Consider the following 13,142-nt stretch of genomic DNA (forward strand, 5'->3'; position numbering starts at 1 on the left):
TGTCTTGTAAACATCTGAATGCTTATATCCGGATAAACACAAATGTCTTAATTTTCTATGTGTTAATATATATAGAAGATTATAATGTAAGAGCATGTAAAGCAGACACTGATGCTAATGTGGTTTAAGTTGAAATTCCAGATGAAGTTTTGAAGTTCATGGGACTTTGTAAACATTCTTGGTGAATAGTTGGATTTGAAGCTTTAACCTTATAAAATTGGCTACCTAAGTGTGTCCTTCACTGCTCAATTTGAATAATGAGCCTAACCTTTTTTAAACTTTCCTCTAGTATCTATTTAGTTTCCTGCTGCTTGATACTAAAGTTCTGTGCACCATGGTAGGAAGCAGAGTATATGCAGGGCCACAGTCTCTGCCCTGTGTGGAGGTAGTGAAACTAGAACAGAAGCACAAGTTAATGTGAAAAAATGGCATTGTGAAATAAGAACTGTGGATCACAGCCATGCCTGACTTCAAGTGCAGAAGTGCAGAGCTTTTTTGAAGCTCCACCTCAAGACTGTATGCGTTGGGCTCAAGCTATGTTAATTCTAAATTCTGAGTTTAAATTTTTTTTTTTTCTTTTGGTCCTTTGACTTCATGTTGCACTGGTCCTCGCTTTCTTTGATGAAAACATCAAGCTTGCTGATAATAAGCGTTTGTTGTGGCACCATAGAGGTTTGCATACTTTATCATCTTGGCCCATTCGTATTAAGATTAAGGTAATGAAGGTATTTTGTCCAGTATAGTATTATCTGGCCTTCTAACAGGCAGTATGAATCTTCTGTCTGTGGGCTCTGGATGCTGTCTTGTGAATGGTAGCTGTAGCCTTATGGGGAGCGAAGGAGTTGACTAATACCAGCCTCTTGGTAGAATGGTGTGATGTGTTGTTAGTTCTAGCCTTAGGAGCAGCAGGTGGATGTTCAAAGTACTTAAATTCTGCAGAACATCCTATGATGGGACTTAACTGGGAATTAGTCTATCTTGAGCTCCGTGTTTTGAGTAAAATTCCTACTTCAGCAACTTTTGATTGACGTGCTACTAAAATTAAGAGACTGACCTTTTCATTCATTCTCAACTCAACCAATTCTTGTGGCCAGTGTCTTCAACTTTGAGGTTGCTTGAAAAAAAATTTAGCTTTGTGGAACTTCTTTTACAATTTTCAGCTAGAAATTTTTTCCCTTACTATAGCCTTTGTAAGCATGTAGGCTATAGTCACCAAAAGGAGAGCTGCTTCTGGTGAAGACTGGAACCTCGTTTTGGTCCATTTGTAGGTATAAAAAGTTAACATTCTAAAGTTAATAGATGCGTTTCCAAGTGATGAATGTGCATGAGCCACAGTAGTGATATATCAATGCAATGGGAGAAACCTAGGAATACGTCATTATTTAAACAACTGTTGTCATAATGTTCTTAATTTCCTTCTGGTATCAGGTAAAGTTGACCTCTGGATTCAAAAGATTGAGTCCTTTGAACATTAATAAAATGAAAAAGCAGCCTGAGATAGCTGGCAAATGCAGAGAAAGGCTAAGAAGATTTCAGCAGTCTTGGCATCAGACTACTCAATTGCTATGCCTTATTTCACCAAAATTGTTTGCCTTCTTGTATACCTGTTATACTATTGTGATAAACACCAAACAAGGTTTTAATAATTGTTCTTCTAAGAATGAAATAATACACCTCTGGATTGCTTTTTTCAAAAGTGCCATACAAAAAAGGGAACTTGAGCTGAGTCTAGTAAATGTAATGCTTATAGGAGCTAGTGTTGTGCCCTGTTTCTACTCCTAGCCCACTTCCCCAAAAAAACTTCATTGGCAAACTAGCACTATGCTTCAAGTGAGTACTGTGATACAGCAGATCCTTAGGCAAGAACAACACTAGGTTGTAATATTATCTCTTTGATGTAAGTGCAGTTTTAAAGTACTTGTTTACCAATTCTAACTGCAAGCTAGCATTGAAGCATTTTGTAGTACTTAATCTTGAATCTCTTCCATTCCTTGGTTCTGATTTTTTTTTTTTTAATGCAGTAATTTGATCGTACTCAAAAGGCACACACTGACTTCTTCCCAGTAATTTAAGCGTATATTTTTATAAAGCCTCAAGTTGAGATTTCAGGCTTGTCTTCTGCGGTGTCTTTAAGTGATTTGATTCTCTAGCTAAACAAATCTTAAAATGCCACTAGAATGTATGGCTATGCTCTTGTTGTCTCTGCTGCATTGCCACTTGTGATTGAGCAGGGAGTGAGCCAACTTAGAAGACTAAATCAGGAAGAAAACAATAGAGTTTTTGTAGCTTGGACCCTCTGAGGTACTTGATGAGTGCTGATGCAGGACAGGGAGGGCTGGAAGAATGAGTCTGAACTTTCTGATGTCAACTAAAATTAAACTGGCCTGACAATAATGCTTAGCCTGACTGTAAGAGTGTTTCATGGGAAGTTCTGCTGACATAGCAACTTCCTGTCACCAAAATGGGATGTTCATGTTGTACTGCTCCTCTCTTCATTGGAACTCTTTTTAGCTCCCTGTGTTAGTGTGTGCATGTGTTTCCCTACTTGCTAATGTAGGGAAAATCTTAAGTTTTTCTGCTTTTCTGCAATTTGGCTTTATTGTCTTGTAGAAACAATTGACAGCTAGTGCAAAATAAGTGGTTAGGAATTGTCAGTGGGGTCTCTGTCTTGACAGTGGTGTGTTTTTAAGCAGGCCACAGCTATAGAACAGGTAACAAAATGGATTGCTTTTGTAAATAAACTTGTACGTGGCTATTCCATATAGAAATTCTCTAAATCTGCTGTTTATTATGACGAATAATAAGGTTGTAAGTGTGGAGACTACTCTTATTTTGTAGCATGAGTACTTGGTTGTATCAAGAAGGTCATTGTATTTTCAAGACCATGTATTTCCTCAGTACCTTTTTTCAGTTAGTGAGAGAAGCTTGACTAAGAATTACTAGTTTACTGCTTTGGTTAAGATGGTCCTTGTTTGGTAGCTCCTAGTTCTATATCTTTTAATGCTAGAAGTGAGTTGTAGGGATTTTTTTGTTTTGTTTACTCTTCAAACTGCTTTTTGACAAGTTTTGTGAGAACGGTAAGTGCCTTGCTGTTTAGAATAAGATTCTTGCAATGGTCTGAGACTGGAGAGCTAGTGAACACAATGTAAACCTGATAAGAACTTTGCTTGAAAAAGCAATAATATCTTTATCTGAAATAAAACAATAACTTGTACAATTTGGGCAGATACATTTGCAGCACTGGGCCTTGAAATCTGGTCGGTATAGTGATGTGAAGGATGGGTGGGAAAAATGAAGAGATACTGCAGCGCATTTTGAGAGGGGGCAGCAGCGAGTGTCAGAACTCAAAGGGCCAAAAACGTGTTCTTCTGGAAACTGTTCTACCAAAAATAGTAGAACCAAGAAGCTCTCTCTCCCTGCCTTCTCAAATGAGATAATCCATTGTTCAGCTTTGAAATAACTTTAGATAAAGACTTTAAGTTCAGGTAGCACAATCTCAAAGTATTAATAAGTAAGCGTGGAGCTATGAATAGTAAATAACTGCTTTTGTAAAAGTCCTCTCATTTGTTAAAATTGGAGATAGAGAAGAACTGTTGCGGTTTGAGAAGCTGGGATATGTGGACTGTCTGCATGCAACTAACAGTGTTATCTGTGAAACAGGTTGAGAGTCTTATTAGTATGTTTAGAAATAGATCGGAAAATAAGTGTGTTGAATAGGTCAACTAGGAGCAGTATCCACCAGCTGAACTTCTTTTAGCTTTAGACAGAAGGTAGTTTTGTGATAGACTTGGATGTAAAGTATTACCAGCAGCACTTGGATCACTGTGTGATCAAAAGATTAGTTAATACATAGGGACTAAAATTGAAGCATCTAAAGGTACTGGAGATGGCAATACCAGGCTCCACATGAAACAGTTTAATTAAAGGAGAAAGTCTGGCTGATTGGGAGAGGCAAGGACTTCTGTACAGACTCAAAGATAGTCAGGTACAAAGCTTTGAAATGAATGAGATTGGGTGCCATATCACACATGATATTAAATTAATTATTGTAACCCAACAGTAAAAGTCATCTGACAGTGTCTTCAATTAAGCAGGTTATGCGAGAGCCTCATTCTGTGTTTCAAAGACATGCTGGAATATATGACCTGTCAGAGCAGACATGGTTGAGGAAATGAGAGGGAAGACATAAGGTATTTTTTCTGTCTTCCAAGTGAGGGGAAAAAAAAAGGGGAAAAAACATCCACAAAAATCTTGACAAATCTAAAGAAAAATGTAAGAAAATCTCATGATGCTGGTTTTTTGCCTTGAAGACACAAAATAACATCTTGATTAGTAAGTGAACTACAGATTGTTTCCTTAAGGGATGTTGAGAATGATAAGCAAGGGCTTCAATATTATGAAAGTGAAAGCAAAGAAGGTCAGATTTCAGTGTTAGATTTCAAGAGGGGGAGAGCTATGCTCTATTAAAACAGTAAATGTGTCCTATGCATCAGTACCTTGGATCAGTTAAGGACATGACTAATGTGGCCTTGAAGTGTCTTGTTCTTCAGAGTCTTGTACCTTGTAAAGCATCTAAAGCTTTATTTTGGAGTTGATGTGTAGCTGTTATTCATTACTGAAGTACAATCTTTGAGCAAAATATTGACTCTTGAGTGGAAGTATCTATATCAAAAGAAATACCTATCTTAGAGTCCTGAGTCTTGGAGAGCCCTGAATATCAGCGTAGTAGTTAACTTGCTGGTTTGAACTGTTAGCAAGACTGCTCAGCAACCAAAAGAAGGTAGTTAAATAATGATAACTAGCCAAAGATTAAAATCAGAGATGCTATTACAAGTTAAAGATGTGGTTGTTCTCACTTGAGCTTTAAACTACTTTCAGAGTATGTATGCTGTTATATAAATTTATATGTAAGTCTAAGTTAAATGGTTAGCATAGATGAGTTGATTTTTTTTTTTGTCTTCAGAATCTGAAGGTGTGTCAGAAGATGAGAAATGTGTAAAATTTGGTGTAATGATCTATTGGCTTCACTTCCTTTATTGGAGAAAGTGAATGAACAATAAGATGTAACTTTGTAAATACACTATAGCTGCAAGTGTGTGTGTAAATATATATATGAAGCCTGCTTAGTTCAGTCTGTAAATTTTAAAAGTACCAACAATAAAAAAGTTTGAATTATGAAAATATTCATGCAATTCATGTGAGAATTAGTGTTTTCTTGGCACAAATGAGCTGTTAGAAGTATTCCTTGGTGAAAAAAGATGGTTTTATTTTGGCATCTTCAAAAAATGAATAACTGTTAGTTAAGTATTGACTTTTAAAATGTACTCTGGTCATCTTTATGTAGCTAAAGCCTCTAATTATTGGAAGTAGTTGTCAAAAAAAAAAAAAAAAAGAAACTCAAAGGAAATGAAACAGCTTGTATAGGATGATTTTTTCCAGTTTGGTTTGTTACCTTTCCAGAAGTTTGAGCAGCTTTTGTGCAAACTTACTTGCAGGGCTTTTCTGCACTAAGTGTGTTGAAGCTATATACAGCTGATGGTTATGTTAAGGTAGTCTGCGTAGTCTGGTCCGATCGGGGCTGAACTACGACAGGTTCGCAACAGGTTAAGGTTCAGTAGATTTAAATTTTGCAAATTGCTGATTTCTAGACAAAAATGTGTTTTGTATACTTAAATTATATTATAGTTATGTTCCCAAAAGATTGCTACACAACTTACACAACTATCAGGTCATTTTTATAGAAAGTTGTGTATTAGTGAGAGCATTCTGTGAAGAATGGTTGATCTACATCTAGCTTTGGTATTTCTGCTTAAAGCATGCTTTTGTGATGGTTCCACACTGCTGTGAATCAACTAGAATATGGTTATTCAGAAGAAAGTAGGAATTGTCTTTGAAAAAGTTAAGCTAATTACTGAAGAAGGCTTAACGTGAAGACTTAAAGGCATAACCTTCTTGTGTACCAACTAATGATTGCTTTGTTTTTAGGTGCCTTAGCTGGACCAGTTGTTGATCCACATGTGACAGCAGTTTGGGGGAAGAAGGTTGCACTGAAATGCATAATTGATGTAAATGAAACAATAACACAAGTTTCTTGGGAGAAGATAAGTGGTAAAAGTTCACAGACTATTGCTGTTCATCATCCTGAGTATGGAATATCTGTTCAAGGAGAATACCAAGGAAGAGTGTCATTTAAAAACTACTCACTTACTGATGCAACAATAATCTTAAAAAATGTAAGCTTTTCTGATGCAGGAGAATATATTTGCAAGGCAGTTACCTTCCCACTTGGAAATACACAGTCATCAACAACCGTAATAGTACTAGGTAAGTGAACTTCTTTATGAAAGGAGGCGAAATTAATAGCACAAACTTGTTCGTGAAATTCTGCAAACTTATTAATATGTTGTATTTTACCTTTTAACCAAATGACGATACAAAAATATATTTGTCAGTCTTTCATAACATGTCTTGGTGTTCTTACTAACTTAATTGAGGAAACTTCTTCTGAGTGTTGCTTCTTTAGAACTTGCTTTTTGATTGTCCAGATACTGAAAATAAATAAGCAGCTTGTATTTAGGCATTGTGCTAATCTAAACATTTGGATAGTACTTTAGAACTTAGACCTGGCAGTGCTGATACTAGGGATCTCTATGTGTCTGTACTGAGAAGCTACCAAACACAGCTTTAGCTGCCACCTTGCCTAAATTATTTCTGAAATTTGTTGCTAATATAATAAGTTAATGTAGCTGCTTGGGGCTGGTGATGTAAACTGTTCTTTGAACAGTATAAATCTAAAGCAGAACTGCCTAGGCTACTACTGGGAGTTGTGGGAAGAAAGAGGCAATTTAAGTCCTTGTCTGGTTGTGGATAATCCTAATGTGAAGCTTATATAAACTCAGTTTTTCACATAAACGAATTTGGTCTGTCTTGTTGAGGGTTCAGTATTACTTTCATAAAGGACTAGTGCTGAAGCACAGGTAGACTTAAGTGGTCGTGCTGTATGAAGTAAAATGATTACTGTAGCCTAAAACTTGAAAACCTATTGACTTGCCCTTTCCTTATAGCATTATGCCTTCTTATAATAGAGTAAGTTATTTATGTATTCACTGCAAGTATTCAAGTGATATTTTCTACAGCTAAGAGGGTCCTCAATGACTCTATTTTTGTAAACAAATGTGCTTTTTAGGATCATCTTGCTCTTTGATCTTTGCTCTCCACAGCAGTGGACTACTATATGATATTAATCAGGTGGTTGTAGCACAGTATGTAAACTGGTTTTCACCACAAGGTGGGGCAAAATAAACACATCAAACAAAGTGTCTTAATCCAATTTGAAACAAGTAACTTGACCAAAGAAGTTCCATGTGATATACAAAGCACACAGCCTTATGACTCTTTTCCACCTCTCTTGTGTCTCTACTATAAGTGGCTATTGTAGCAGTCTTTGTCACTTCAGGTTTTAGCTCTTGTGTTTTATCAACATAGTGGGAGGTTTTTATTGCTTTCCTTCATCTCTTCTAGTCAGTCCATATTTCTAAGATATCTTTTTCAGATCACATTAGTAGTTGTGTCCATTTTGCCCTTCAAATTTTAGTTTTACGGAGAACATAAAGAAGAACTTCAAAAGCAAATATATGTCCAATGTTTGTTATTCTACATTTGAAAATGTAGGAGGACTTTAACTTGCTTGATCAGATAAATATTATCAAAAACTGCAGTTACTATAGGTAAATAGTATTTGTTAGGCATACTGCGGTCCTGATCATAGGTTTTTTTTCATAGTTGATGATGCAGATGGTTGATGATAGTTGTAAGCCTCTCTGACTCGGTATCAACTTCTGAAATGCAAAACCCAACTAATACTTGCAAAGATGCCTTTCCATCCTAGTTAGCAGCTGCTTGGCTTGCAGGTACAGCTCAACAGTCAACCCTCTGTTAGACTTAGTGATGTTCTGTGGCCTCAGCAGAGCATTTTCTCTCCTTCTGAAAACTTTGCTACACTGACATCTAGACTTAAACAGTGAAAATACTGTGGAAGTAATGGTTTTTAGAATATGCCTGTAACTGAATAACTTCCAAGCTTTTCTCCTGAGCTTGGAACTCCTGAGCTCAGGCCAGAGTCTTAAGGCATGGAATAACTCCAAGCAAAACATAAAACCTGATGTAACTTAAAGTCAGCTTTATTCTGACTGCATTCTCCCACTGTTTTAAAAGAAAAAAAAAAAAAACGAAAACCAAACCCCTGAAGTGAGCAGGACAAAACTTTGTGTCCTGGGGCTGAAACGGTTTCCAGTCTAAGCAGCATTGCCTTTCTTTCCTAGTCTCTGTTCCTGTTTAGCAAAGAATCAGTTTTTCTAAAAGCACGTGAACTGAAGCAGCATACTGAATAGTTTGCTTTGGGTCTGGAGACCTCTGCTACCTTAGTTAAGATCTCTTGTTGACTCATGTGTCTCTTCACAACGGGGTAGAGGAAAAATTCTGGAGTTCTGTACTCTTTTTTTTTTTTTTTTTTTTTTTTTTTTTTGAGGAAAATTCAAATAAATAGAATATATTAAACTTTATTTCCAACTGCAAATTTTTGAGTCTAAGTTTTGGCATGGTTAGCTAATGTTAGGTGCTAATTTAATTGATTTCACTGTGATGGAGATCCTGGGATGGAGGGAGGATATACAGCAAAAAAATAGTATCTTCATACTTGCAGGACACAATATACACTTGAGTGTTTACTTCCGCCTTTCAGTAATACTACAGAAATTATTGAAATGGTTACTGCTAGTGATTTAAAGAGAACAAGGTGGAAATGTTTAAGTTAAATCAGGGAAACAAACTTATGAGTCAAATAACAAAGCTGTGTAATGTGAAGTTCTCTATACTAGGTTTTAAAGGCGTTTGTTTCAGATTATTGTGCTTCATGTGTACATCAGTTCAAATATCTCTACTTATTACAGAAAGCTTTAGTTGTTGCTAGTGTTGGAGAGCAGGAACTCAGGTTTTGAAAGAAGCTCTGTTAGAGATACTTCAGATGTAGAAGAGTGAATGTAGGACTTGATCGAAAAACCCTGCTGTTGGTTTATTTATAGAAGGGTCACTAACAAATCATGGAGGGTAGACATTCAGAAAAACAAAGAAAATAATCCAGTCCCCGTATCTACCCAAACAAACAACCTTCAGTTCAGTAATAAGGTATATTCCTTAAGTACTTCTGAGCATAGAACAGAAAAACATATACTTTTATAAGGTTATCCATTTGGTAGTTGCCTTTTCTTTAGTGTAATTGAGCAAATAAACTGCCTTCTTCAGACATGAGCAGTGTTAGACTGAGCAGAAAACAGCTAAACTGATTCTGGCACTGAATTCACTCAAGCTGAAAATATTTGTTATCCAGTTATCTCTTGAAAACATAGGTAGCTGGAAGAGTATCTTGCCAGATATTGTGAATTCTGCTCTATTTAATTTCAAGAATATATGAGTGAGCTTCAGCTTCTTGGCAAGAAATTTCTGTGAACTAAACTTCCCCTTCTTATAGCATACTGAAAGGCACAGTAGTTGCAAGAGTTCTCTACTTTGTGGTTAGAGCTGGTCCACTGACATGGATTTAGAAGCATTACGGTGTATGGTTATTTCTCTTCAGAGGACTCAGCCTCATTAGATCAAAAGACAAGGATTATGTAATAGACTAATATGCTACTGGGAAATGTGTATCTTCTAGTATTGATGATAGAAATTGGCCATCCTAGAAAGCAAAACCTCTGTTTGTATCTGAAGCACCAGATGATATTTCTGACTTAGGCTGCAACTAGTGGATGGCTTGTGCAGGGCTGAAACAGATTTCTTAAATAAGAAGGAAGTTTTTCTGAAAGCTTTCCAGTCTATGGCCCTCAACAGTAGACTTGTACATAAGGAACTCAACTTCCTTTTAGAAGAAAGTGTATTCTCTAAGCCTTTAAAATTTTGGGATGAGGAATGGGTTTACAAGGAGGTCACTCTTCCACTTGCAGATTTCTTGAGTCTTGGACATAGTATTGAGTTCAAGTTTTTTACCTTTATAGGATTTCATTCACAAGTATATATACATATATATATACATGTAATTTTATATATAGAAACAATTCATTTGTCTATCAAAAACATAGAAGTTTTATATAGATATTATATATATTTGTGTGTATGTGTTAGATTTTCTAGATAGTGTATGTACAACAAAAATACTGTCTTAGAGGTTAACTGTCCTTTTGAGGGTGGAATAAATTTGGTTGTTGTACTGATCAACAGAAGCTTAAACTCCTAATGTCAGGTGTTAAAACACTGAATTAAGTATCTTTGAAATGACACATACTGACAGTATAGATTAATACTTTAAGTATAACACTTGAAAGTGCAGTCGAGTCTAAGCATTTTTTTTTTTTTTTTTTTTTTTTTAAATCATGGTTTAGTTTGAACCTAATACCTTAAGCTGTCTGTAATCAGACACTGCACTGGAGCACTGTAGTTAGCATTTTGAATCTAACCACGTTGGAATTCCCTGTCAATGCATTCAGTTTTGTGAATGAGCAACATGAAACTTTGAGTGGACAAAGATGAACAGTATCAGCAGAGCAAAGCTTTGTAGAGCTATCGTCTCCAATATGACATGATCTTATTTCTAGCATATCTGATTCACATGGGGTGTTGCAAATGGATTAGATCTTGTATACCTCTCTTCACATCTCTGAAACTGTTGTTATGTAAGTCTTTCTTGCTTAATTTCCCTTTTTTTTTTTTCCCCTCCCCCTCCCTAGTTGAACCTGTTGTGAGCTTAACGAAAGGACCAAACCCTCTAATAGATGGTGCAAATAGGACAATAGCAGCCACTTGTACAGCAGCCACTGGAAAACCTGCTGCAGAGATTGACTGGGAAGGAGGTCTTGGTGAAATGGAATCCAGCTCTACTTTGTTTCCAAATGAAACAGTGACAGTTGTAAGTCAGTATATGATTGTCCCTACACGATTTGCAAGAGGAAGACGTATAACTTGTATTGTGAGACACCCTGCTTTGGAAAAGGAGATAAGATACCCTTATGTGTTGGACATACAGTGTAAGTATTCTTTAAGGTAGCTACTACTTGGTGTATATCTTATAACCACCCTCTTTATTGGTGTGTACCTTCCACAGGAAGGAGATAAGCACTTATTGCTTCAGGGGGAAAAAAAAAGGAAATTAAAACTTTATAGAAAAGAACGTGGTAAGAGGTAGGTGAGGCAGGAGTAGAAACCGAGGGTATCTGTATTAATTAAAAAATATAGTTACAAAGATAGAATACCATGGTGTTTCTACTGTTTATTTTGAATATTGGCTCATAGCTAAACACTATTGTTCATTTTTATATTTAACATTGAAAAGATTACAGACAAAATAACAAATTCCTTTGACTCAAGCTGTTTATAGTGCCTTACAATTTCAGCAGTATTAAAAAAGAATTCTAATGCAGATTCATGGGTGAGACAACAAGTTGAAAGTAAGTCCTTTGAGGGTCAGTAAGTTATTTTCAAATTATTCACTAAACTTTTTCCACTTTTAATGTGTATAAGGAAACCAGAACATATATATTACATTTCTAATGTTTGTTATTCAGCTATGGATTGTTTGTTGTCCTGGTTCTGGCTAGGATAGAGCTGAGCTGGGAGGAGAACTGGAGCTGGTGGCCCCTATGGCTGGGACACCCAGCTGGGATAGTTAACTAATTACCTAACAGCTGGGGTTAACTTACTTAAATTAGCCCAAGGGCCATTCCATCCCATGTGACATCATGCTCAGTATATAAGTGAGGAGGGTGCTGAGGAGAGTCTTCTGCTATGTGGGAAGAAACTAAGTGTGGAGATTTGTTGTAAGCCATCATATGGTATTTGTATTCCATCACTGTTTTGTTTTCTTCTGTTATTGCTGTTAAATTTATTTTTTGTTCCATCTCAACCCATATGGTTTTGCTGTCTTTTGTTTACCAGTTCTCCCTTCTGTCCCACTGGAGGGTGGGGGGAGTGAGAGAGAGACTGCGTAGTCTGGTCCTGATCAGGGCTGAACTACGACAGTTGTGTAATTCAAACCTATAGAAGGCTTGTTTGACAAATTTGTGGCTTTAAAACATATGAATACAAAGTGAAATGGCTTACAACACTACTTGGCTAAAACTTAAGACAAATACGCTTTAGGCATGTGATTCATTTTTTGTTAGACAATGCATATGTGACCAAAACGAGCTATTTCGAAGGTCTTCCTTTGGTGTCCTGTTTAAGCTGTGTGCTGCTTTAAAGTTCTTAAATCATGGAAGTGTGTCAATTCAGTTTGAGGAAATGTAGTGACTGGAAAAAGTAAACTTTGCTATTTTGGTTTGACTAGAATCTCTTGTAGGCGTGCTTTTATTCTGTTTGGTAAAGAATCACTTATTTGAGTGTAAAATAGTGACTAATACTGTTTTATTTTGTCAATGTTGAAATGAAGTTCTAGATTGAAGTGCCATTGATACAGAAATGGAAGTAAAGATTATTCCCATTATTGTCTCAAACAGTGAATAAGAGAATTAAGTTCCATATTTAAAGTGAAATAAGGGGGGAAATAAGGTCTTAAACTTATTTTTATCCAAAATCAGTGCTAAGGCATGTTTCAGAACTTCTAACAAAATTGTATAGTAAGCAACATGGCAGCAAGTGAGAATTAGAGACTTTGTGTTCTTCAGTCTTCCCTTATGCTTACAGCTTTTGCAACTACTGCACCTCTGCTGTAGGAGCTTATATCAAATCAGACTAGTTCTTCTGTTCCCTGGGTTCTGAATATTTCAATAGGTCTCTCTGCCTTGTCTGAAGTGATGTCCTTGCTTTTTAGAGCCATAACAACGTAATTCTGCATTATGATGCCAGTGGATAACCTTTTTAACTGGCATCTGTGAACATTTGATGACGTCCTAATTACCTGGTTTCTCCAAGCACTGTTTCTGATCCTTTACTGTATCTTGTTAGTGAGAAGTAGCTCTAAATTGCCATTCCTCACTTCCAAAAACCGTTAAACTGATCCTTTTCTTCTGGAGTCCTTTCACTTTCCCAAAGGGCTGTGTGTTTGCTGAAAGCACACAGTGGGACAGTTGCAGTGATTAAAACAACTTACTGTTCCT

The 13,142-nt window shown here is 36.4% G+C and overlaps 1 protein-coding gene across 4 annotated transcripts in view; it reads left to right on the top strand.

Moving 5' to 3' along the window:
- The window catches only part of NECTIN3 (nectin cell adhesion molecule 3), a 67,197-nt gene that overhangs the window by 19,611 nt on the left and 34,444 nt on the right, over window positions 1-13,142 (top strand). For all 4 annotated transcript variants that reach the window (XR_015260585.1, XM_086762743.1, XM_086762737.1 and 1 more), the window contains exons 2-3: window positions 5,986-6,324; window positions 10,779-11,075. Coding sequence is in view for 3 of the 4 variants with exons in the window: in XM_086762743.1 (XP_086618869.1) it covers window positions 5,986-6,324; window positions 10,779-11,075 (636 nt within the window). In the remaining variant the exon portion in view is untranslated. The remainder of the gene's footprint in view (window positions 1-5,985; window positions 6,325-10,778; window positions 11,076-13,142) is intronic.

Source organism: Chlamydotis macqueenii, chromosome 1, assembly GCF_036417535.1.
Source record: "Chlamydotis macqueenii isolate bChlMac1 chromosome 1, bChlMac1.mat, whole genome shotgun sequence".
Classification (NCBI taxonomy): Eukaryota; Metazoa; Chordata; class Aves; order Otidiformes; family Otididae; genus Chlamydotis; species Chlamydotis macqueenii.